General features: G+C 34.7%; 1 protein-coding gene across 6 annotated transcripts in view; it reads right to left on the reverse strand.

The window, feature by feature from the left end:
* Window positions 1-26,929, reverse strand: part of CNTN5 (contactin 5) — a 608,827-nt gene that overhangs the window by 217,649 nt on the left and 364,249 nt on the right. For all 6 annotated transcript variants that reach the window (XM_054269695.1, XM_054269698.1, XM_054269699.1 and 3 more), the window contains 3 exons: window positions 16,444-16,662; window positions 8,045-8,168; window positions 2,621-2,796 (listed from right to left, as the gene is read on the reverse strand). In XM_054269695.1, the coding sequence (XP_054125670.1) occupies window positions 2,621-2,796; window positions 8,045-8,168; window positions 16,444-16,662 (519 nt within the window). The remainder of the gene's footprint in view (window positions 1-2,620; window positions 2,797-8,044; window positions 8,169-16,443; window positions 16,663-26,929) is intronic.

Consider the following 26,929-nt stretch of genomic DNA (forward strand, 5'->3'; position numbering starts at 1 on the left):
TTTCTCTTTTTAATTAGAAGAACAACTTTGAAGTTGCAAAGAAGTAACTATTTTCCAAGAGGTACAACCAATTGTTTGAATTGCATTCAAACAATTACATGAACTTAATTTTTGTTTGTTGTTTTTTTTTTTTTTCCTGTGAATGTGGTAAGTTTCTAAGCTTTTAGAATCAATATCCATGGTTTTCAGAAACAAAAAAGAAAATGAAGGCCATTATGTGTAGCTCTCTGTCTCACAGTCAGAAATGGCTTTGCTTTTCCTTGGTATTATAGATAACCCTTCAAGCCATTGGATCCCAGTAAAACTGTAGAGCATCAATTACTTTAATTACTTTAAGGTTAGGATATTTCCTTAAAAAATCTATTCTGATGCTTTACTTCCTGTCTTACTGAAATCAACTGGACCCATGCAGGCCAGCTGTTAACAACAAATACTTCTCTATAAAGGTGGTGAGGCACTGAAAGAAGTGGCCCTTGGATCTGATTAAAACAATTTTTCCATGATACAAGCCTCTGGTATGTTAGTATGAGCTTACAGTGTGGTGAAATCATTTAACTAGAATTAATTTAAACAATACAAAAATATGAGATGCTGCATAATACAAATATTATTTCAACATGAACACCAACTATTTAAGATCAGGGAATTGAAGAAGCATTAAAACAGGATCAGAATGAAAGTATTATGCTACATAAAAATTAAACTACAAATACACATTGAACTTGAAATTGCTCTTGCAAACAAGTTTCTTACAAACTCTTCTAAAAGAGCTTCCATCAGTTGGTACTCTAACTTTAAAATATTAAAAACATTTTTATGTCCTTATAACAGCTTTTTCTCTGATGCAAGTCCTGCAACATTATTTACTACACTTCAGCACTTCCAAATAGCATTCTGCCATTAAACTTTCTTAAGAAACTGACATAAGTATTTCCAAATACTTTAATGAACAGAAATCACATTCCAGACATTAAAATGTAATAATTTTGATACCTGTAAAAGTAGGTGTGTAAGATAATACAAACTTAAAAATCCAATGAAAATAAACCCTCAAAACAAAATCGCTTCTTTTTTGTTTTGGTCACTTAGTTTATCTAAATTGATTTTAATGGAGAAGGTAATAATATGGGGGGCCTGAATTAACTACTGGATGTGGATGCAGCTATTGAAACTCATAGGTCTTCAATTGTTGAAACTCAAAGGTCTTCAATTGTTTGAGCTTCAGCTCTCACTTTCCGTCTATTTTTTTTCCAATTGGAGTTTAAATAGCCACCTCTTAGCCCTACTCTTGACCTGGGAACAGAAATCCGAGGTTCAGACTGTGGAACCATGTATTTTTACCATTGGTTGGGTTCTCTAACCAAGAGATTTGTTGTAGGATAATTTTCTTGTCTAAAAGACAAAATACAGCTGGATTTTCTCAGAATCTACATTCAAAACTGGAGTCCAATAATACCATGATACTCTTGTGGTGCTTAGAGTTTTAAACATGCTGCCCTGGCATGAGAAAATTTTTAAAAATGTCATTGTTCTTCCCAGCTCAGAAGCAGGTGGATAGTACCATGATCTCCTAACAAATACCTTGACGTAGGATGCAGCAGATAATGATTAAGCAATAAATTAAAGAAGTCTGACCTGACCAGGGAGGGGTGGATCAAGGGAAGATCAGACCTCACTGCTGAGTTTTTGACACCACCAGATGTGTTAGTAGACATGCAGATGGCAACTTCTCCTTAAACCCATTTTTCCAGCTGTGGCTATATGAAGATGTGCCTCATATTTAATGGGATTGTCTTATTTTCAGCGGGATCTGAGAAACTAGGATGGAGCTCTTTTTGCACTCCTCCTCTTAAAAACCACTTTTGGTAGGATTTATCTAGATAAACTAATAAAATTATGTTGGATTTCTTCCCATAAAGTGCTGAGGGGAATTTAGGGTTGAAGAGAAATCCCTGTTTTTCCTGCTAGTATTTTTGAATATAGAGCATCCTTTTGATAGACCATAGTGTTTACTTGGGATCATGAACTATTGACAGCTTCTGAGAAGTATATTGTAGTGAATGATTACAAAATCTAAGACATTTTTGGTTTCCATTAACAACTATAAAAACCTCTTCAGTTCTATATTGTATGAAAGGATATGTATATGTATGAAAGGATATGTATGCAAAAACAAGGACATAAACCATATATATTTATATATATATATACATGAAAAAAGCAGTTAAGGTGCATACTATTCGATAGATATATGGGCACTTTATCTCATTCTATTCCTAAGTTTACAGTTCTTTCTTTCCTGCTCAGAGAGTGTTGCAAAATGATAGATGCTTCAGGAAACTAGCAATGAGTGAAATACATCACTGCAGAGTATTCAAGTATGCCATTAAAGTACAGCATTTGGGATCATGTACTAGAGTTATTTTCCCTGATGATTCTATTTTAAAAGTAACAAGTCTACAGAAAATCGCTACCTTCCACTAAGTATTTTATGTCTAATTTTGAGATTCTAGCTCAACAATGTCAGTGTCACTTGTATAACATATTCAAATTACAACTTAATGCCTTATCTAGCAATGTAAAGGTCTGATCTATCAATATTTAAAAAAATGTTACTCACATGCAAACTGAAGAACAGCCTCTCTGCTTAAAATACTGCCAAACATGTTGGTAGTTAAACATTGGTACTGTCCAGAATCTTTCGTTTCACTGGGGTTGGTGATGATCAAACTTCCTTCTATTAAACTGAAGCGATAATCACTTTCAATGTCGATTTCAGTTCCATTTCGAAGCCATCTTCGGGGAAAAAGAAAAAAACAAACAAAAAAACCCCACTGAAAGACTGCTTGAGCATTTAATAGCCAAGGGAAGGGATCAAGCTTAGGACACAGAATCTGACAGCTCCAGTTGTAATTGCAGCTATTCAAAGATGTCCTGTGCAGCAATACATTAACCTGGCAAAACTTGAAAGCAAAAAACACAAGCAAAACCTGATCTTCTGTCTCTGAAGAAAAGGGATATTCTTTGTTTTGCCTATGCTGAATGAAAATAATGATCTCTGCTTTTTTTCTTCCTTTTGCCCCCAAAAAAACCTAATGTTCACAAGGGCTTAAGAATTGAAAACTGCATAGCATATGCATCCTTTATGTCAAAAATGGTAATTTTACTGTGCTTATGATAATCAAAGTTTTAATTCATTTTCTATCATTAAAGCCTTAGCTGAGCTTACAGGTACTGCACTGCATACAAACAAGGAAAGGTTTTTTCCATTCTTTCAGCATTTGATCTTCTCAGCCCAAGAAACAGAGATACCTCATTTAAATACAGCAAAAAGAAGAGCAAGACCTGTGAAGAGCAGGGAGGTAGATTGATGTACATAGGCTGCTATACAATATAGGATTTTGGCAACAGACAAAGGCAAAATAATATCATCTGAATCAGTATACACAGAATTCAAAGACTGGAATAGAAGACTGGAATTAACTGCTGGGTGGTCAAGGGCAGTTCCTGGCGGCCACTAGGTACATGAAAACTAAGAACAAATAAACAATCTGAATAAAGAATGCTGAGTTTGGGAGGTGTTTGGGAGTGAAATAATAAGCCTGAGCAGTAAATTCAAGGACAGGAGTGAAGACAAGATGGAAAAAACCAGGCTGTAGGAAACATTGAAAGTATCCCAACTGAGGCAAAGTTTTGAATGATTCCTGAAAAAACACTTATTTTTATGAGGTTTCAGAAGTAACCTGAGTGTCTCATAATTTTTCAGTTGTGCTAGTGGTTTCATGGGTTGTGTTTCCCACCTGTCCCAGATATTGTCTGCCAAAAAGCCTCAGCCTCCCATACATATCAAAAGACTGAAGCAACAAACCCTGCAATTGTCCCCTGGCTGCAGGTGAAAATATTTTTTGTGGTAGATTAATAGACTTCAGCACTCTGGAATAACCTCTTATATGTGTGTGTTTGCAGTTTCTGAATAAAAGAAAAACATCCACATATAAAGACTTTCAGATTTTTTTTTTGTCAAAGTGTAATTACATGAAATTGTAAGAATGCAAAGAAGAGATAAGCAGTGTAAACAGATAGGGTAAAATCATTAAAACGCCCAGATATCTCTTTCATTATTCTTTTGCTGTCATTCTGCAGCTTCTAAGTTGGCTTGGGAAATTTCCAGGAACTTAAAAGCTTTGCCAGAGATCAGCAAAGACTGGAAGAACTTGGCTACATTTAGACTCCAGAGACAACTTTAACAAAGCAAAATAATTATTAATTCACCCAATCTTGTTAACATTCATGGTGAATAGGGTACAGAGAGCAACATTCAGCTGCAGTGGTGAATATTTCTTAATCCAAAGGTCAGAATTGTCAGAATTTGGATAAACTGCGAATCTCCTATATGTCCTTTCTTTTCACAATTGGACTTTTGATTGCAGAGCACCTCTGCTTCACTGAATGTTAGAAATGAAACAGTGTTGAAAATTTATTTATATTTTAAAGGATAGCAGCGGAAGTTTGGTAGGATTAACTGTGTTTTTAAATAGATAACATATAAAGATGGGTAAATAGGAAAGGAATTTTTAATTTGAACATTTGATTATTAGCTTTTTTTGTTTTGAATGAAATCATAAAAAAAGTTAACTTTTTCTACATATATCTTTGTCATATATCATATGTGGAAAAAAATGCAAAAGTAATTGATTTTGAATGGAAAGTTAGATAGGGAAAAGGAAAAAAAAAATATGATTTGGTATTTCCAAATGAGAACTGCCACAAAATTCAGTTAAACTAGCTTTATTCCTTTAGTTTTATTTTCAGTTAAATTCAATTAAAAAATATATTCTTTGAATTCTACCTCAAAACTTTGGATCTTGATAGCTACCTGCCTCCATATCTTGGGGTCAATCCTGAGGGATTGTATTCCCCTCATGAAACCTATGCACATTATAGGAAAAGAAACACTGAATTAGGTGACTTTTTTTATAGGTAACCTGACTCATCTGGAAGAACAACAAAATTGTCCAAAATACAACTTCCAAGTTCACAGATCGTTAGGAAAACTCAGATGCATTTTTTCTTGAAGAAAAGTGACAGATAACATTTCAAATTACTGTAATCTGGTTTAAGCAGACAAAAAAAAAAATTTTTAGAAAACTTTTTCAATTGCAGTAAATGAAACTGACAAAACAATTACTACCCAGTTTATGGGTGTCCTAAGTAAAAGAGTCCATGGAGGGTTTCACAATCAGTGAAAGCCGTGTAGTTAAGTGGCATCTCAGGGAATTCAACACCTGCTTGTAGCTCAGTAACTCTGCTGACCTGTGAGATCCCACAGGAAGTTTGTCAATGTCTGTGTTCATCATCAAAGGGATTGCAGTTTTTGTCTTCATTGAACTACCCCTGACTCGTGATGCTAAGGTATGATTTGCAGAAATGCTAAGCAAACAGAACAAGTTTATCTCAGGGAGTTATTCCCTAACAGTGTATCAAAATGCCTCAATGACTGAAAGTCAATAAATTAAAACCTGTTATTTCAGGAGTTTGTTTGTTTCAGGAGTAGAGTTTGGATAAGGAGACACAAAGTTTTTTGAAAGGGGGAGCATCTGAAATGATGCGAACATTCTCCATTCCATTAAAACAAAGTAATTTCCAAGAACAAAAAGAAAAAATTGTAAACAGGTTATGAACACTGGGACACAAATTACACAGACTAAAGAAATTAATTTAAAAAAGGCAGAGATAACTTAATATTGAAATTTTTGAGTGCTTTAAGTGTTCTTTTAATATAAATTTGAATAAATACATACTGTGCTTTGGTTTTGGCCAAAAATGATTCTTAGCAGCACATGCCTCAGAGCACATGTAAATAAAGGTCCAGTGCAGCTGGCCAGGGCCTTTGGTAATGTGGTTAGGTAGTGACATACTCAAAAAACTTTGTACATCTGTAGATCTCTTGAGGCTAAATTCCCTCTACATTTGTCCTGAAGAATAGTATCTTCCTCAGAGAGTAATTTTTACTTCTTTTCCCTCCCTTTCAATGGTAGTGTGCATTGCAAATGCTGCCCAGATAAGTGCCAGCAGGAGAAGATAAACTGGGCTGTTTGAGTTAGGCCTTTTGAGTTTAATCTCTCCTTCCTGTTGCTTTCCCAATCAACAGTTGGGAAAGTTTGCTTATGAGGCTGGTGACACCAATTAATCTCTGGAGAATTGAAGAAATGGATATCAAAAAACTGTAAAGCATCCCAGGTTGGAAAAGATTTTAAAAGATTGTTTTCTCCAGCATTATATTGAAAATGGAGTATAGACAAGAGGATTTTTGTTTGTTTGCATCTTAAAAGGCTTCAGTGAATTACTGAGGAGTATGAAACTTTCTTGCCTCTTGCCTTCTCCATGTAGCTCCCTGTGAAGAAAGAATCCTTATTGTCTTTGTAGTCACTCTTTAAAACATGCTGGAAGTCTGTATTTGTTGATTGCATTCTACTGGAAAAATGCAAAAAAAAGGGTTGGATGAAGAAAGAAAGGAGATGGCATAGGTTCTCCTCAGACAAAATTTAGTCACCCTTTAAAACATCCTGAAAGTCTGTATTTTTTGATTGCATTCCACTGGGAATACACAAAAAATGGTTGGATGAAGAAAGAAAGGAGATGGCATAAATTCTCCACAGACAAAATTTCTACAAGAATAATGAGGTTTTTGGGGAGACTTGAATATAGGACTCTCCTCTTTTGGGGGTGAATTTGTGCCTTTTTCCCCATAGTCACAGGCTATGTTTAATGGACCGACGACACATTCACAACGTGTGGCACTAATCCCCTTTTTTTCTCTTTTTTTAATGATCAAAAATCACCAGTAGGTAACAGAATTTACTCATGGAATGTCAGTAAAGAAAAATGCAACATAGCTTTCATACTACATAGTGAGGAATTCATGCCATTCTAGTTTGGAGAATTTCTGGATACTCATTCCTCATCCCATGTCACATGTTTTAGTCATGCCTGTGCTGTTGGGGGAGGACGTGGCTTGTGTCATGCATCAGATCCATTTAATGAGTTCATATGTTGCAAAGAGGCAGATTGAATGGTTGTAATGTTTAAGGATGGTACTGCTTCTGGATTTCTTCAAGTTATAGAAATGCAAGAGCTCTGATTCAAATAGCTCTAAGGAAAATTCAACCAGAATTCTGAAGAATCCACAAGTTAAATAAGGGTAAAAGGTAAAAGACCAAAGGCAGAATTGATGATTGCCATTTATGATAAAACACAATAGAAGTCCTTATGTTCCCTTTGTAATTGAAGAATGATTCTATGAGAAAAGATGAAAGGTATGTGGGAAAAAATAACTAACCATATGTTCCCCCAGCCCTCTTACATCACTAGCAATTTACATAAAATATGAGCAGAGACAGATATAGCAAATGGGTAAGGTGACTGCAACATACTGCTACCTCCTGTAAGTGAGCACCATCAATAAACTGCACTCTGAGGCTCACAGATGTGTCATCAAAAGCCTGAATAATGGATAACTGTGGCCTACAAGCCTGTATGGAAAAATAAGCAACAGGTGATGGTTGCAGAGGAATAAAATGGTAGGCTTGTGAGTGGAAAACAACCAGATTTGACGCAGCCATGGTATCTTGTAGTTCCAAGTCATGTCATTTAATGTGCATATACTTTGCTGACTTCCCTATATGTTGGGATAGTATTTTGTAGCTTTATAGATTTTTAGAAATAAAAAAGAAACCCAAAGAATTAATTTTTTTTTGTCAGTTGTCGCAGACACAATTCAATAAGCTGGACAAAAGGAATCTCTCCGCATGGATAGAAGTGATGCTGAGAGTATATAATTTGAAACTAAAAATATTGTTTTGCCTTAATCACTGCCATTTCTGCTTCTTGCTTATTCAGAATCACAAAAAGCATTCAGTCAGGAAAACTACTAGTGTCAGAGAGCTGTTTCTGTTGTTTCTCGCCAAAATACATTAATTCTCAGAGTAGGATTACAGTGGCTAAAATTCTGAAAGCTAAAAAAATAAAATTCTAAAACAGGTACCTGTACGTAGGAGTAGGATTTCCACGTGCTTGACAATTCAGAGACACTTTCTTTTCCTCAGAATCAGTTGGAAAAATCATATCATCTGGCTCTTGTACAAACACCGGCCCATAATCAACACTTTCTGTCAAAAAAATAAATGCTACTGTTTAGGAAAGCTCAAAAAATGCAAATGTGTTGTAGATTTTATAATGTGAGATTAAAGTATGCATAATTATATTTGTTTTCTGAAGGTTCGAGTTGCATTAATTTAGATGTTGCATTAAAAAGCAATTATTGAAAGGAAAAAAAAGACAAGGAAGAAATATATAATATATTACTAAGTGAAGCATAAACCATATAGTATGATTTAAGAGTTTATTATGCCAAAGAATGGCTTTCTCATCAGATATATTTTGGCCTGAAGTCTAGTGAGAAGCTCAAGAGACTTAAGAGGAATTAACTCTGCTTATAGGGAGCAAGGTAAACAAAAAATTTCCTACTGCTTGCAGCAGCTTATGTCACAGAAAACTGATACACAATATTCCCTCCCCTTTCCACAGAAAACTAATACACAATTCCCCTTTCTTATGTCAAGGAATGCTAAGAAAAATCACTTGGAAAATTAACGGCAGCAAATGGTGTCTGTTATTAAATAATATATAGCTAAATCTGACATTTCATTTTCCTCCACTGTCTTGTCTAATTTTGGCATGTACCTTTATCTTGATAAGAATTTACATTTCTGAACTAAAAAAAGCTGTACAGACCCATAGAACACATCTGTGATTCCAGTTCATTCATATTATAAAGTGAGTAGCGTAAGCCTTCAGAAAAGTAAAAGGTCACAAGCAGAGTATTCCTGTCATGTTGGTCTGAATGAATAAAATTCCCACTGTGTACCAGAAGCCTGTGGAATTTTAATATTTTTAGGCTTACTCCAGACTCATGGATGTTTTAATCACATGCTGTTCTTCGTCCTTAAAGCACTAGCCTGTCTGCAGAGCGGTAGTGGCATTGTCCTGCTACTTGCAATGAAACATATGGAAGCAGGGTTTTTTCTGTTGGTTTTAGGGTTTCCTGTGTTCATGGGATAGATGTCCTCCAGTTCTTACTGAGGACAGCACACCTCATTAAGCATTTTATAAGGTCCTGCTGTATTTGTCCTACCAACAGCAGCTTGAAGTGATAAAAGGTATACCTGAAGAATTGGGGTTTGGTCACTCGCCTGAAAATTATTTACTACATTGTTTTACCAACTTCACACAGCTTCAAACACATTATGCTTTCACAGTTTTAGGAACTGCAAACTTTATCATACTAATTTAATACTTTATCATACTAATAATAACCTTTTTCATATTTTCTGAGGCTTACAGCCTCAGAAAATCTGAGGAGACAGGAAAAAGTAAATGGGGCTACAAGCCTTGGTACAGAAAAGAAAGACTTGGAGTCTGAAAAGGATGAGAATTGTGGGAGACATAGGTCATAGCACGTTAGTTTTGAGATTTGAAATTTCCATGTCTTTAAATTCTTCCATTTGGGGTTTCTCAGCTCCCCTATCATACAGTAAAAAAATGACATAAGACCCCATTATGCTTTTCAAGCTTTCTTTTTAGTGACTACACACTTATTATACACTTCAGTTTTGTCTTTTTATACTACTATTCAAATGCCGATTTTGAAAATACCTATATTTTCCGGTATGTGTGCTTCTGCTGAAATAGATTCAAATAATTAGCCTGTTGATTCATAGAGTCAGCTAATAAAAGCAGAAGAAATTAGTAATATCTCTTTCCCATAATTTTCCAGCTTATTAGCCCTACTTGTAGGACTTTGTAAAGGAGTATGGATTGCTGTTTTGCATATTTATAATAATGTGTAGGTACATTGCTTTGCTGGGGTTTATTGGCAGAAATCTGTGTTCTGGAACAAATATCTGCATATTAAAAAAACCCCAAAAAAACAACCCACAAACAAATCAATCACAATAAGTGACTTCTGATAAGTACTGATATTACTGAAGACAAAAGAACTCCAGTAATGGATTTTGAGAAGTACATCTTAAAATGCCATGAGAGAAATTGATTCAGCTGGCAAAACTTATTTTAATAAAGGAAAATGTTGGTACAAACACAGTGTGTCGATTTTTTATCATTTGGTCACTTCTTGCATTGCACAAAAGAAAACACTAATGTATGTCAGTGAAAGTAAACAGAACTGACATTGAGCTAGAGTTTAGCAAAACCAAAAATTAATTAGGGATAACAAATTTAAATAATGTCTTTAGATTTAGGTGTTATTTCATGCAGATTAGTAGGCATATGGATAGGGTGAATATTAATGAAGACTAATGATTTTGTCTTCTCCCTAGGAGGGACTCTGGAGATAAAATATGATATCACAATCTAGGACTGCTGGAAAGAAAAGAAAAAGATGCAAGGCTGGCTAAGTGCAGGACCAGACCATGACACACCCTTGTCCTCTCCCTAAGCTACTCAGACAGAGATTTCTGCAACTTTTGACTCAGCCATCGACCTTAGGGCAAGGAAACACCTCCAGCCCCAGCCTGCAGCACACCATGGTCCCACAGACAGCTGGAAACTCCCTTGAACCCAGAGAGAGGGGAGCAACCCAACCCATCTGCGTGGCTTTGGAATAAAACTTTCTGATTCATGAACCATTGCCTGGCTCTTCTGCTTTGTGAGGCCTTTTTGGGGAAATATCCCTGACCTCATCCTTATTGCCCTCATTTTCTTATTGTGTTTATGTATATATCTTTGTACAAATGGATATATAAGCTCATGTATGTTTTCTGATGCCTTCAGAGATCCAAAAACATCAGGTTTTTTTGCGCCCATGGTTTTTTTTTTGCACCTATAGTTCACAGCTAACTGTGACCCATACTCTTTAACAGGATAGTCCTTCGTGAGTGTGCATAGCAGGATTTGAGCCCCACACCTCATTTTTTTCTTTCTAACTTATCAAGAACATAAAATTAAATGAATATTCAATATGCATGCTAGCATGCATATATTTCAATTTACTATTATAATGTCTAAAGGGAAATATTTCCTTTCCTCATAGATGTTTTTACTAAACAAGATACAGAAAACTAGTTGTTTTAAATGCTATGTTATTTAAGAACAGTGATTTATCACAGAGTCTTGGGAATACAGGTGTGCTCTGCAACTAGCAGTGCGGCAGCTATTTTGTGGTCCCCTCACAACTTTTAAGAAAGGCAAGGATATGGAAAACGTTCAAGATATAAGAAGAAATCCCTCTTTTAAATTCTTGAATATTTTTCAGAGCACTTCTTCGATTTCTTTGAGTGCCAGTGTTTTCCTTACAGCACTTCTGCACATAAAATTTCTGGAACATGTGACTCTCTAGTACCAAGTGTTTAAATCCTCATGGGAATGTAAACTAGAATCAGTATCCTGCAACTCACAGTAGTCAAAGTGTGGTTTCTCTCTCTCTTATCTACAGACATTCTTTCCTACTTTTATTCTCTCCCTCAGTTACTGATGAAGAAAAAAACCTCAGATGTTCTTTAGTTCTTCTTTCTGAGCAATGCAGATATCATTACAACAAACTGCTGATGAGAATAATGTTTCCTGTACTTTGAATCCTGTAGCAATTGAAATAGTGTAATTCCTCAACAGTTACTTTCTTGCCACCATTGTTGATAAAAATACAGGTCAATTAATACACTGAGAAAATTAATTAATTCCTGGAACCCTGGGAACACAGAAGTGGACAGGAAAAAAATATGACCCTGTTCAAACTCCTGCAATGAAGGTGCACGGACACTATTACTTTTAGTTGGATAATTCTAAATGCTGTACTTCTAAGGAGGAAAAGAACTTAAGTCATTATAAATGTTTTCTTGAATAAGTACCCTCCAAGATACGTGACTGGCCTAATCAGTCATGGAGCCATCTTCTCAGTCTGAGTTACTGGTGGGAAGGAGCAACAGACACATTATGCGAGAGGATATGCTCAGGTAACCTTTGTATATGGGGAAGGAAGTATTCCTTCAGTCTCCGCCCCTTCTGCTCCTGTCCCTTTAGAAGCACTTTTACAGGACCAGGAAGAATGCTTTCCTATTGCTCTATTTTTCATCCCCATGTTTCAAAGATTTCTTGAGCCCATGTAGAGAAGGAAGAATTTTCTAAAGAAAAGCTACACAAGAAATATAAAATGATAGAACTTCTAAAGCAGCCTAAAATGAGGGATCACTAACCGATATTCCACTGTAAAATACAGATGATTTTACTCTGCATACAGGGCCTATCCTGAAAAGTACCTACTAGACACAATGCAGACCAAACTACATCCCAATGAGCTAGATATTAATGTGTTCAGTACACACTAATAAGGTTGAAGAAATTGTTGTTGATAAGGCTATACATGTTGCTGAAATCTATATATAAGAAGAAGTAATTAAAATTAAGCAAAGCCATTTCATTTCAGTTTGGTACTACAAATTGAAAGATTCTTTTTGGTAGAGGTGGATCACACTATGATGCTACTTTCTATCAACTTTGTTTTTGAATTTCTGTCTTTCCATTCTTGATTTTCAGCTTATGCTTGTATGAACTTCAGTCAGCTGATGGCTTGAATGGATCATCTGATTACCTTTGTTATCATGGAACCAGACAGGAAACTTGTCCAGTATATTCAGAAATATTTTTTATATATATTCACACTGATTTAAATGGAAACCTATTTCTTTCCCCCGATAAAAGCTAGAAGCTGTTTTGGTTTTTTGTTTAAACACTGAAAAACTGTATTAACTTCAGTGGCAATACATATTTTACAGGTAGGTCCTATGATACAGTCTTTCATCTTTACCCCAAAGAAATAAAAAAATACTATTCATTCTAATATCACTATCATATGTCAAAATATTAGATATTTCAAAATTTCAATAAAATCTAAAAGAAGCCCACAAATTCATCAAGGCAAAATACGTTCCAGTAATTAAATAATTAAATCTCTCTGTAACATATTTTGAAATTAACAGAAGTTGCTGAAATTTACAATAATGTATATATATATATATATATATATACATATACACATACACACATATACACATATGTATATTTGCAACATATGCATTTCTAAAAACATATTTTAATTTTTAAACTGTGAATCAGTCAATTTAAAAGCTGAAAAACTTTGAGACTCCTTTTGAGGTAAACTGAGGCTGATACATGTGCCTCAAGGTATATTTATTGATTCTAGTGAGCTGCATGGTGGAAGATTGTACAGTACAGGCATTATTAAGTTTTTAATGCAAAGAAGATTAACTTATTTTCTCATATTTTCAGATTTACCTTTTCTGAAACATGTTTATTTGCTTAATAAGCAAGATGATACAAGATTTTACTGTTTCTTGAAAATGCTTTCTCTATTCCTAAACAAATAAATCTCTTCTAAATTTAGCTTATAATATCTAAACTGCATGCCATATGAATCAATGTTGTAAAATATTTTTAGTAACAGAAAAAAACATTAGTAGTTTGTGTCTATAATTCAGACTGGTAAGTGCTGAATCTAGCAGATGGTGGGTAAACAGGAATTCTCATTTTAGAAAAATTACATTCAGATCTTGCATATCTTGGGGTTCATTGATTCAAACACTTTCAGTTGTGACAGACTCTGTTTTTCATTTTCTTGCAAAATGTGTCAAACCAAAGATGAAAGGACAAAGACAGTCCTTATTCAAGGTTAAGTTCAATTATCTTTACTACAGCAATTCCAAAAGTTTTTGGAACAGTAAGAAAATATAAGAGTTTGCAGTTTTATGATTCTTCAAGAGTATTTAATGAATAATTCATACTTTTTATTCACATTTTTTAGTCATGACTTTACACATTGATACATAGTTTGAACAGAAGGACCACATTGCCTTAGCTGCATGTTTACGCTAAATAATTCCAGATAATTTAAAGTCAGCAGTGAGCTAGAGCACAGCTCTTTTAATTTAAGATATCAGGAAACACATGTTGAATTGAAAGTGCAAATGAAATAGCATCAAGTCAGTATAAAAGGATCCTTATTACAAGCCATGTCAGGTGTTTGAACATGTCTGCTGGGAAATAATTTGAGAAGTCACTTGAGAGCTGGTATAATTCAGCAGCTAATAAAAGTATTCTTGGGTGTTTTTCATGACAAACTTCACTCCTGAATTTATGCCATATATTAGACCTTTTGAATTATGCAAATTCTACATTATGATAATCTAAAACATGTTTTATCTCTTCCTAAAAATGTCCTCTCACTTGAAGCAGTGGTGTCTTTTTACCACAGCTTGCTGTAACAGTTCCTCATTTAGGAAGCCTTGGCTGGTAAACATGACCACTTAACTCTATCATCACATAACAGTTTTAGGATGATAACTAGAATGGCCTTACTTCAAGACCTGTAAAACTAAAATTAAAAAAAAACCAAAAAAAACAAAAAAACCCCAAAACAGTACCTTTAGACTAAATCAATATCAAGAAATTTAGAAATACAAGTGTAATGACAGATTCACTTATTCTCACAATATTCCATGTAAAATTCTCAGTTTCTAAATATCAAAGATATTTATTCAGGATCAAGCTATTAACAGAACTGAGAGAGGTTTAGAAAATTAGTTACATTCAGCTGCCATGACAGATGTGTTCAAGTCTTCTTAGATGATGCAGATTATCCTACTTGGTCGCATGCTGATCTTTTCTAAATACTGTCTCATACCTATGCTTGTGCTATGCAGGCACTTCAGTTAATCAAGGGCTTTTAAATATCCTAAGGTGACTCAGATTTACCTATTTCTACAAGTGTTTACACAGCTGCATATGCTAAGATCTGTAAGCGAAATAAATCTCCTAGGGCCATTTTGTGTAGTCTTCAGAAGAATGGTGTTCCTCTCTTCTTGGTCAAATACTCTGTTCATTAGGCTTATGAGGTACGGCCCTTTTACAGTCTACAGTCAGTGGTTTTTCACTTGCTCCTGAGAAACTGATGAGTCTCAACTGCTGAGCTGCAATGTGGCCCCAGTGTTTTGAGGAGAGTCACGATCGCCCACCTAAATCATAGATCCTATCTACGGTACAATGATCATCCCTGAGCTATGATCTCACTGTGCTTTCTGAAGATGTCCAGGATTTCTAGTTCTAGCTTGCACTATGTTATTCAAATAATCTGTATTTTTTTTTTTTTTTTGCTTTCTCCTTCAGTCTTTAGAAATTCATGCTATAAAAGATCAGGATAATAGACTATGGTTCTAATAATGGGCAATAATTTTAACCTGTTCTTAAAAGATTGTCAGGGAGGAGTTATCAGTGTCTGGTGAATAGGAAAAAACTGAGTTCACTCTAGTCACTGCTTAAATGAATATTACAGCGGCAGGACAAACGTAGAAACATGCCCCTATCCCAAAAGTGGTATCAAACAGAATTTATCTGCTGACAGGGTAAAATTGTTTCTTTTCTAGATCAAACTTTCTTCAGGGAACATTTTTATGCTTGTATATTAGCCATTTTTCTACACAAACCACTTGCATACACCATTAATTTTCAATAAAAGCAAAACATTTTCTGGGGAAAAAAATAAGACTTTGTTGAGTCAAAAAGTAACCTGTTATCACACTCATGATATTGTGTGAATTTCATTGAACTGCACACTATTAATCACAATTCTTTCCTATTTTACATCCTTAGATGTAAATGAGGAATATATTTATGCTTATGTATCCTCTAATCTCTCCCTCCCTCCCCACCTCCCTCTCCTTCCTTCCTTTTTTTCTTTCTGGCTTTCTATCTTTTTTGACTGCAATTCAGGTAATTATTGTCACTAAAGAAATGGAATTACAAATGTGGCTTCTTAAAATGTAACCAAACATGGGAAAATATGTATTTTTCCTATGAATTATTGCATTTAGAGGTGAATGACATCATATCACACCAGAAACTCTATCCAAGCATGCACATAAGTACATGCATGACACAGCTGACTACACAGAAGAGATAATTTAGAGAAAAAGTAATTTTATGAGGTTTCTCCTTCATGTTTAATTTATATTACTGGCATTCATGATTAAATTAAAAGATTCCAAGGGGAAAAATTTGCTTAGATTTTACTAGTAGATGAAATTGTGCTGTAATGGAGTTTCAAATCACTGGTTGGCTATTTTCATGTAGCAACACCTGCATAAAGCAGTTCTGCATAGGAATCTTTAAAAAAAGGATATTTTAACTGGTGACTTTAAGACTGTTCTGAAGAGCCTAAAGGAAAGCAGCTCATTTCCTCCTTGTGACATTTGTTAAAATTCAAAATTGTGCCTGAGAAACACTGAAATAAGCTGACAAAAATACACTGATTTTGAAAAATGTTTCCAAGTTTTAGAGGGGAAAAGCTACACTTACCATCATGTTTGAAGGTCTCTGAGAAGTGGTACAGGTTTGTTGGGGAGTGATAATGTTGTGTGGCTCCTCTCCAGCCTGGTGAAGATACACTTCCTAATGAAGGACTGCTTAATCGTGGTCTGTTCTTTGAATTAAATGAGGCTAAAGATGAGCTACCAGATTTGATTCTCAGGATAGCAGCATATGATGTGGGGAGGCCAGGAACAGCTTCTGAATAATCTGGCAAAAAATCCAAAAAACCAACAAGATGTGAACACTCAATAGAGACTAAGTCTGCCACTTTGCAAAAGAATGTTTAGTTAAGCAGTAGAAAAGCAGAAAAGTTTTATATATAAAAGGAGTGACAGAAACATACCAGCCTTGATGAGAGACAGCTTCTGAAAAGAATTGGGTAGCACCGTGGAGCTCTAAGAAAATTTCTCTGCAGCTTCACCACAATGTAGAAATCAGGTATTCACTAAATTTCTTACTTATGGAAGCATGAGTTTTCAATGTTTTTAATTCCATTTATATGACCCTGTATTTCTATTTCATAGTGGAAAAGTGTCTGCCAGGCCACCATCTTTCCTTCACAACCTTCCTTTCCTTTGTATGTGCAATGCAGAAACACTGACTGAAAATAAATGTGCTTCTCAATTCAACACTACTCTGCAAATCAAGCAGGCTAGCTAAACGGGCCAAGAGTATTTGCATGCACAAATGCCTTCCCCAAAAACATACAATGCTAAAGTCACCTCCTCTGATGTCTCTTCAACTTCCTTTTTTTTTTTGCTTTTTCTGACTCTATTTAAAATTTCAGTGCTTACAAATAAGAATAGTGCCCAAGTTTCGGTCCCTTTATGATGTCAAATATAAAAAAAATAAATTACATTACAATAGATTAAAAACTATAACTCAGGACCTGCAGGAACAAAGCAGGCAGAAGTATGTAACAATATTAAGGAGGTTAGAAGAACATTCAAAATATATTCAGAGACGAGCAAAGGGATCCAGACTGCATATCCAGGGCCTATGAAGGAACAGATCTTTTAGAGAACAATTTGAAGTGCCATGAAGAAAAAAAGATCACTGTTCTGTCATCTCTGCTGGTGATAAATATTTAAAAACCAGACATCCTTTTAACATTGGCATAGTATGTAACACTTGCCATTTTTAGGCTGTGACTCTCCTTTTTGTTTGCGTATGTAACACAAAAAGCCACTCTAGTAAATAGGATTCAACAACAGTTAAATACTCCTGACAACTTGTTTTTGCTGAAATATTTTGTGCAGTCAGTTTTGTGAAATGAAGTTGGTCTGTGCTGCCTCATCAAGTTAAGAAGACTGCAGTTCTTCTTCTGCTTAAAAATAACAAATGATTCTATAATTCTTTGTTATCTAGCAGAGTGTGGAACACTAATTCTGCAGTGGTAATCTCAGGGTTTGAAAGAAAAAAAGAATCTACAAGATCTCAGATGTTATGAATGCAAAGTGCAATGGGAAGAGGGAGAAGGAAAGGATACAAAAGTCACGTGACGTGGTGAAAAGGTCCTGCAGTAATGATAGTGTTACATAATCTGTTTTCTGACCTTCTATGGTATAATTGCTTTGTTTGGCTGGGACTAGCCATCAGTGTGAAATTTCGCCCTGACTCCAGTTGCTCTGTCATGCTCATAGGGATGCTGTATTTGAGTAAAATTTTCCTTGTAAAACATAACTGGAAATGGTTCATAAATTATACATAAGGAAATATTTCATGTTTTGTTTACTGAAAGTCTGTAGCCTGTGATCGTTACTGACAACTACAGCAGAAAACACATTAACCTGAAAACAAAACTTACTTCCTAATTTGAACATTCACCTTCAGAGATTTAGACTTCTGAACTGCTTAGTTACAGTGCCTTAATTAGAATATATTTTTATTGGAGTACTATTTACAGTAAAATTATTCCTTTAATTTGGTTTGGATTAGACTTCTGAGATTTGGGAGTATAAATTTATATATTCCATTATTTAAGTATATAGTAGTTAAACTGCTGGAGAATTGATATTACTCTCTAATGTGCTTTTTTACTTTACCAGTCTACCCTAAAAATCCTTGAGAAATTTCATCAAAATTATTATGGATAGTTCTCAAAATGCTGCTGTACTTGAGCCTCACTCTGAAATTATGTTTTCCCTAGTCTCATTCTGAGAAATAAGTCAAGTATTTGGGATGAAACATCCAAAAGTTCCTTCAGCTGCATGACACAGATAAGGAAGATATAGGCCCAAATGGTAAGGATATAAAGCAACTAGAAACCAGCCACAATAATATCAGTGATTTGGGTTAGCCTTCATATTTCTTTGAAGTAGAACTATGAGATTTATAGTAATTTTAACAGTGGTATGATACTTTTAAGATAGACTATTTCTTTTTAATTTTCTTAATGGATTTCCAACAGCAAACTGATATAGTTTTGGTAATTTTTAATGAATCTGTATCAATTCAATAAATTATTAATTCATCTCTTATTATTTCCATCACACACTGCTCTTCAGTCAGATTGATCAGAATCAAGACAACAAGGAAAACAACAGTGCCATAGGTAATAGACAGCCTGTCTTCCAATGATTACAAAGGGGTTTTCTTTGGTCTTAGAGAAAACCATAAATATAAATGTCAAGATAATTTGAAAGAATTTTATTCCTGTAATTTGTAATATCTATGCCGGATTAAATTCAACTTTATTTCATGTATGCTGTTATGGCAGGACAAAGCTTACTCTGAGGGAAAGGGGATCACAAGACAGCAAATGTTTACACAAGTTCCTCGGGTACATTCCACAGATGCAAATATAAACCACAAATACTCCCCTGTTATATTTTATAGTTGGTTTTTAAAGGCAGAGCATAGCTCAATAAAGTTCAAATAATGGTACACAGTAATTTGACCAAAACGTGTTCTTTCTTTAAAGAGAGAAAAGTGACAAGGAAAATTCATTGAACCAACCCCAAAATTTCTTTGAAAACTGTCTTTGTAACATTTGAACTTTATAGAGAGTAAAGAATTCTGAATTTGGTGTGATGTTTTGTTTTCCTTTATTCCTTTTTTTCTATAAGTGACTCCTGGTCAGTTACTAACTCATTGACATTTCTCAACTATCTAATTAAAATGTAGACTGTCTTATAATACTTGCAAATGTGACCTTCATTTGTGTATTTTTGCAAGCTAGCATGTTTAATCAAATGTCACTAAGAATGATAACCCATTTTTTTCATTGTAACTTTTAATTACATTGTCTCAGTGCAAGTTTTCAGTCTTCTAAGCTTATGGAAATATGTGCATTCATTCTGTACAGTGGATTGCATCAGTGTTGCTCCTCATGTTTTTAAACAGACATATATTTTCTGCTCTGGTCTGTGCATGCACATTGGTTTCTTCTTAAACTGCTCAATGACATGTTACTTGGCAATAACTTCAGAGAGATGCAAAAATAGAATAAATCAGTTGTTGATAAGGTATCCATCCAGGTTATCTCCTATGAAAACTAAGATCACTACTAAAACACAGCAAAATGTGAATAAATAATACTTTTCCGATGAAATTGTAATAACTATAACAAAAAAGAACCCAAAGCAGACCCAGCAAAACCAAACAAAAACATACAGAAAAAACCTTCAACCAAAAGCCAACAAAACAAACGTACACACAAAAAATTCCCCCAGAACTAAGTGGAAGCCGGTAGATTTCTCAAGAACTCGTTAGTTCATCTGATCCTCCTCTGTATATTTCCTGCTGTGGTGGCTTAGTTTATCTGAGAGATTTTTTTTCTAAAGTTGCTACTCTATCCCACTTATCACTGAAGGCAAAAGACAATGCAATATAATTGCATTTTCTATTGACATTGTCTATTGACATTGCATTGTCAAAATCAACAAAATCAAACAAACCATGTGATGGAAACTTTCACTGGAGACCTCTTTTTAAATATTTGGATTCTGGATGTCAACACATAAGGTTGTGAGGCTGGGCTCACTTTACAGGCAGTAGAAAGGAGGAGGAAAATGACAGGTGATATGGTAGACAGTCTCAATAAATGGCTACTTCTTGCCACAGAATGTAAAGGAAAGTAAAATGAATAGCTAAGATGTCAAAATTTCAATGTTTCAGATCTCAGTTGTCTTAGTCATAGAATTATAGACTCATAAATGTTGGAAAACTCCTCCAAGACAACTGAGTCCAACAATTGACCTATCACAGAACAACCAGACCATTGCACTAAGGCCTGTATCTAGTCATTTGTGGAACGCCCCCAGAGACAGTGATTCCACCGCCTCCCTGGGCAATGCATGCCAATGCTTAAGCACCTTTCCAGCAAAGAAATTCTTTGTGACGTCCAATCTGAACACTCTCTGATGCAGCTTGTGGTTATGTCCTCTTGTCTTGTCACTAGTTGTGTGGCAGAAGAGGCTGACCCTGATTTTGTAGCAACCTCCTTTCAGGGAGTTGCAGAGAGTGATAAGGTACGCCCAGAGCCTCCTTTTCTCCAGTTCTCTCATCATAAATCAATCAAGCTTCATTTGCGTCTTTTCTGATCAAAATATTTGTTTCTTCTGCAAAGGAGTAAAAAATCAAGAAATTTGAATTGTTTTCCAAAGAAGTAGTGGGGGTTGGCTTAGAAGCTGTAAGTTCTCAAGGAAAATATGTTGGTGATCCTCATCAGCCCTTTTCACCACAGATATGATAGCATGAGAAAGGGAGAAAAGTTATGTATGCAAGGTGGTCTTTCTTCAGGGAAAAATATATTTTTTGCCAGGTCTTTTGCAAAAATAAGTAAACCTTCAATCCAAAAATTGTTCTGTTGAGCTTTTCAGTAGTCCACTATTCAAGGAAGATGCATGATACTTTAACTTGAAAATCTGCAATAGCCTCTCACTTTATAGAATTTGTCTTTTTCTTAGAAATCTGGTCATACAAGGCATCAAATTTAAGAACATAGGATATTTTAGAGAGACATGGGAAAAAATAATTAGGGATATATTTTATTTTCCGTTAAAATAACAAAGAGGAAATGATTTGAAGACTTAAAACATTGACTCAGAGATGGTAAAGAATATTTCCAGCGGCTATTAGCAATTGAATCAACATCATTGGAATATTATACTGTTAGAGCTAATTTAAATGTCATGAATTTTTATGAGGAATTATTTTGAATAATATAAAGATGCTTTTGTAGAGTTAGTCATTGCTTCCTTTCCTACTTGAAAAACAATCTATTTTTCATCTTACTTCCACTTATCCTCATAATTCAGCAAATAGATTACTCAATATATGCCCCATTATTCCCACTTTGCATCCAACATATGACATACAGCAGAGCAAACAAAATGTACTTTAATACTGAACACCTTCTGCTAGAGAATGCTTCCGACTGCAGTAGTACAAATAATAATAGTAATGATATATTCCAATTATGGAACAGCATTTGTCCAAAGTAAAGTGGTTTAGAACAGAAAAAAGTGCTTTGAGTTTATTGTCATATTTTTTTTCTTTTGAAACACTTAATTTTGTCTCATTTAAAGCATGCTAATGTAATATACTGAATAAAATGAGCTAGGGTGTGTTTCTGCCATAGCATAGGCTTCAAACACAGTTGTTATGTTCAGTGAGTGCTTTGCACTTTTTTTCAAAGTCACTGAAGTCATCTAATGAAAAGTGCTTTTTAGAAGTAAAAAATATAAAACGTTTTGAAGACTCTTCTAATGATATTATTGAAGAAAATTTTACTCCAAAGAATAGCAACAGACCCTTTATTATTTAGCTTATTCCATCTAGTTCAACATTTATTACTTCTGGTTTTTGCACTCTTAAAGACCAAAGTTGGGTCTGACACTTTACCACTGTGTGGATTGTTTCTGCCTGTCTGTGTCATAAAAAGGAGTTTTAGGTCAGTTTTTCCTGAAAAATAAGACTTAAAGCAAACAGTGAAGATAGTTGAGGGGACCCAAAAAATACATTCTAAGAATTAGTTTATTTTAAATACCTTGTGATCTTTGACATCAAAGAGGAGTGCTATTGACTAGATGTAATTTGTTGACTGTATGAACATGTGCTTTAAGACACCTACGTAGGTTTGGTTTGTCCATTTTAAGATATACTTCACCTTCGTACTTCTTCAGGTGCTTTCCATATGATATATTTCAGCCCAAACATGATACATATTCTCTAGCAGGGAAGCATGGAGCATACTAATGTGAGGTCCATAGATTAGCCTACACTGCATGCTTTTAATTGAAATCTTAACTTATTTTCCCCATGGCTGATGATCATCAGAGTGAGCTGTCAATTTTGAATGTGAAGGGAGAACCTAGTGCTAAAGGTCAACTATTTCAGCACAAATCAATTAAACTAATTAGATGGAGAGAAATCCTTATTTATATCTCTTCCTTCCTGCAATGATATGCATATCAATGTTAGGGGGAAAAAATAATAGATCGATCCACAGCAAAGAAGAAATTTGTAACTGACTATGTTAATATAAAATGTAAATATAAAATAATTTGTCTGATTTATTATTACCGTCATCAAGCAGTCAAAATCCTAGTAATCAATTAAGCAATCAATAAATCAATCAAAAAGGAAACAATTTAATGCAAGTTTTTCTTTTCTCTGTGATACACATCCGTACGTATTATCCCAATTTGGTGTGTTTGTGTGTCCATTGGAAACACACTCTTTAATCCCCTTTTAAAAAATCTATCTCCAGGTTAAAAGCTCTTTTTTTGAGTCAGATAATATATTCTTCCCTACCCTTTTTTGAGTCAGATAATATATTCTTCCCTACCCTTGGCTCCTCCTGTAGTTCTTTGTGGTTTGCTTTAATGTTTGCTAAATATTTTACAACACACTCTTTACCCTGGCTTGCATCTTTGAGACCTTTTTGTGGCTCAGTCTTCCCTTAGGAATCCTGTGAATTAATCACTGGATGTACTGTCAGTGTAAACAGCTATTGCTAGCAATTAAACAACTCTTACACACATAGAGTGAAATTCATTCTCGTGCTCCGGACAAATAGTCTTGCAAAATGTTTCTTAAGTATTTTTTAATATTTAAAGTGGCACCTAGATCTACAGATTGTTAAGGAGGTAGTGGTTTATGTCACTTCTGAACTCTTTTTTAAAATAATAAAGAAAATAAAAATCTAAAAAATCCTCACCCTGTTATGATGGATATTGTTCCACCATCCTCCTGCATGGACACAACAGTGCCATGCAAATGTACATGCCAAAATGTATCTCGTTTTCTTGTCTGAGATGAATACAAATGAAATAGACATGAAAGACATAAAACCTTCAAAGCATAAAAAACTCCAGGATTTGCAATGAAATAGAGTGCACTGTTCAGGCATTTGTATTCTCACAGGGTAAATCTGTAACACAGGCACATCTGCACACTATGAACATCCCACAATGTCTTCATATGATTCTTCATTCTTCTTTATTCATACTGGTTGGTTTTAACCACTGGACCTGGGGCCTGCTTGTGTGCATTTCCAACTGCAAGCCTGTTCTGGTGGTGACCCTGGCCCCCTCAGTGAAGTGTTTGCAAATTCAAAGGAAAGCCGTCAAAAGGATGCAGGCACTGAGACAGACTAGCAGCTCCTTGAAGGACACAGAATTGAGCTATTCCTACGGTCCTTTACAACGAGAAAAAGAGAGGCTGTACAGCTGATCTCCTACAAAGAGTGAATTATTTCAAGATGGTAATAGGAACACTAATATAATTTCCAAACACAACTGTTCTGTCACTCAGAATACGTGATAAGTGTAGTTTAGTAATTAGCTAGCTGGGGGTTTCCTAAAGTTTAGAAATGAAGACTTTAATTTTCAAGTTCAGCAACAGGTTTTAGGGATGTGAGGCTATTTGGAATAATGTTACTTTTTCAATAACTTTTAGAATATTGAAGGATCTATTTTAGAGGTGTCAAAAATGTCAATAACATATAGGTGCCATATATATTTATGGTAATTTGCAATTATTGTTCTTATATATACAGATTATAAAAAGTTTAGCCTATTTGAGCAAACTGGACCAGGTATTACATAAATTTCCAGTGGCTAAGAATAATGCTTAACATGGAAGAGGGAAATTATGTGTTACATCTAAAAAGTAGGCAGATTGTAACTGCTTTACATATTATACATACAAGTAAAAGATCTCAGCATTACAGAGAAACCTCACAATTTTATTCTACAGGGTGTTTGAAGGAGAATGGAGGTCTGCGTTCTTAAATGAAGGGCCACATTCAAAATGATATGACAATATCATAACACAGCCCAAGGAAATACCCTGTAACATCATTCCATCCAGCAGTGGGCAGCCACACACCTCTTTTTAGACTAGTCAATGACTTGTTACAGCTCCAAACAAATTATCATGAGTTCTTTGCCTCGTGTTTCGGTAAAGTCATCCTGAAGAGTTAAAATTAAGAATTAAAAAGAAGAAATACATGATATTTATGAAATTGGAACAAAAGCATGTTTTCTTATTACTGACAGCAACAAAAGTCTAAAAATGAAATTAACCTGGCAAACAAAATCATTATAAATTTTAATGCAGAATTTTAATAAAATCTATAAATGTATTAGAAAAAGCTACGTGAAAAACAAATAATCTGTAAGCATTGGCACTGTAGCAGATGCAATTTTACTGCAGTTGGGCCAGCAATGAAAAAGCACAACAGACACACTTGGCCTCTATATGTACATCAAGTGAATAAGCAATGAAAATGCAAAATACAGCAGAAAAAAATCAGCAGAGTTGAATTTAGAAGTCAACACAGAGGACTTTTCTAAAGCAATCAGAATCACATTTCAAAGTAGCATTATTTGGTCAAGGACTCACAGGAGTACACATAGGAAACAGTAAGAAAAGACTTGTCATGTTTTCAATTGTTTTGGATTTATAGCTGATTTCCATTTCAAAAGTAGTTTCAAATATATAGACATGGAATATAGCTGGAATTTTTAAATAAAATAATTTTGAAATCAATCAAGTTTGACTAAAATGTAGATACCTTTCAAAGAGTATTAATAATAGTTCTTTCCACTACAACCTAATTTACTACTGTCATATAAGTAAATTTTTAAGTATGAATAACACTGAACAGAAAGATTTATTCTAAATCATCTATTTGGTATATGGAACTTTACTGTAAACACAGTTAGTGTGCCTGTTTTGAAGCCTGAGGTTATAGCTTTCATTTCAAAATCGTCTCCATAAAGAAAAGATAGTGAATCAATAAGCCTTGTCATTTCAAGGGAATTTGCATTCTGAGGGTTTTATGTTCCCATCTATGGTTTTGCATACCTAAACGACAATGAATGTCAATCATCACAGAGAAAAATCTCTGCTTACCTGAAATTTCTCTTTCTTTGAAATAATTATGTTTAGAGAATGGTTATTCTGAGAGGTTTCAGCTAGTGTAGCACAGAGTCAGACAAGACCTTTCAGTCACAAGTAGGAAGGGCATATTGTGGGACATATTTCCAGACACATGATTTCTATAGCCAAAGTATTTCTATCCAGTTTTGATGCAAAGTAGCTTGAGGGGAGAAAGGTACAATAACTTCTAATGAAGCATAGGGGAAATTCAACTGTGCAATAACATAATAAAATCTTTCTTAGCTTAGTTCCAATCTCTATTTATCTCTAAAGCTGGTTGAATTTGTGGTCCTAATTACTCAAGAAAGTCAACTTCATGTAACTTTCTTTTATTTGCTCTCAGACTGGAGTCCACAGATCTATGAAAATAGAACCTCCACCGCAGTACACACGGGTCACCTTTGGCATAATTCTGACACTTTGGTTTCCTAATTTTAGCAAGGAAAACCTATATTTCTAGTATGTGCTTCTTACATATGGGTAATTTAGAATTTGTGTTTTCTGCTAAGCAGACAGAGATTTCTGTTTTGGGACCTTTGAACATTTACACAGCCCAAAGGTAAATTTCAGAATTGTCACCATCATCCTGTGTACTCAGATTTCAAAATTTTGCAAACTCCCTTTGAAAAAGGTCTTCACTCAGTGATCAAACAATGTTTTAGATTACTAATGTGTCTTGCATCAGAAATACAGACAGTTCCTAGATGTACATTTAAAATTTTATTATTGTGTGAAAAAGGTTTGCATTATTGACAGTTATTGTTTTAATATTTGATTCTTAAACTTTATTTGAGCTGCTGGCCTTCTTGTTCTACGGGAAAATATCATAAAGGCACATCTGGAAGGATTCAAATATATATTTTTCCTCATGTCTTTTTAATTAATTTTATATCCTTTGTGTATAAATGAGTAGAACTAGGTCCTAAGTATTACCTCCCTAAGGCCTTCCATGAGGATAAACAAAAAAAAAAAAGGTATTTTATTATTCATTTGTTTACATTTTTGTAATTTCCTCTAGAAGGAGGGAACTTAAGCAGAGAAATTTTAGAGCGTGCAACTGGCTGTCTAATTTTCCCTAGCC

This window comes from Melozone crissalis, unplaced genomic scaffold, assembly GCF_028551555.1.
Source record: "Melozone crissalis strain CALT ecotype California unplaced genomic scaffold, PUWL_Pcris_2 ptg000008l_1, whole genome shotgun sequence".
NCBI lineage: Eukaryota > Metazoa > Chordata > Aves > Passeriformes > Passerellidae > Melozone > Melozone crissalis.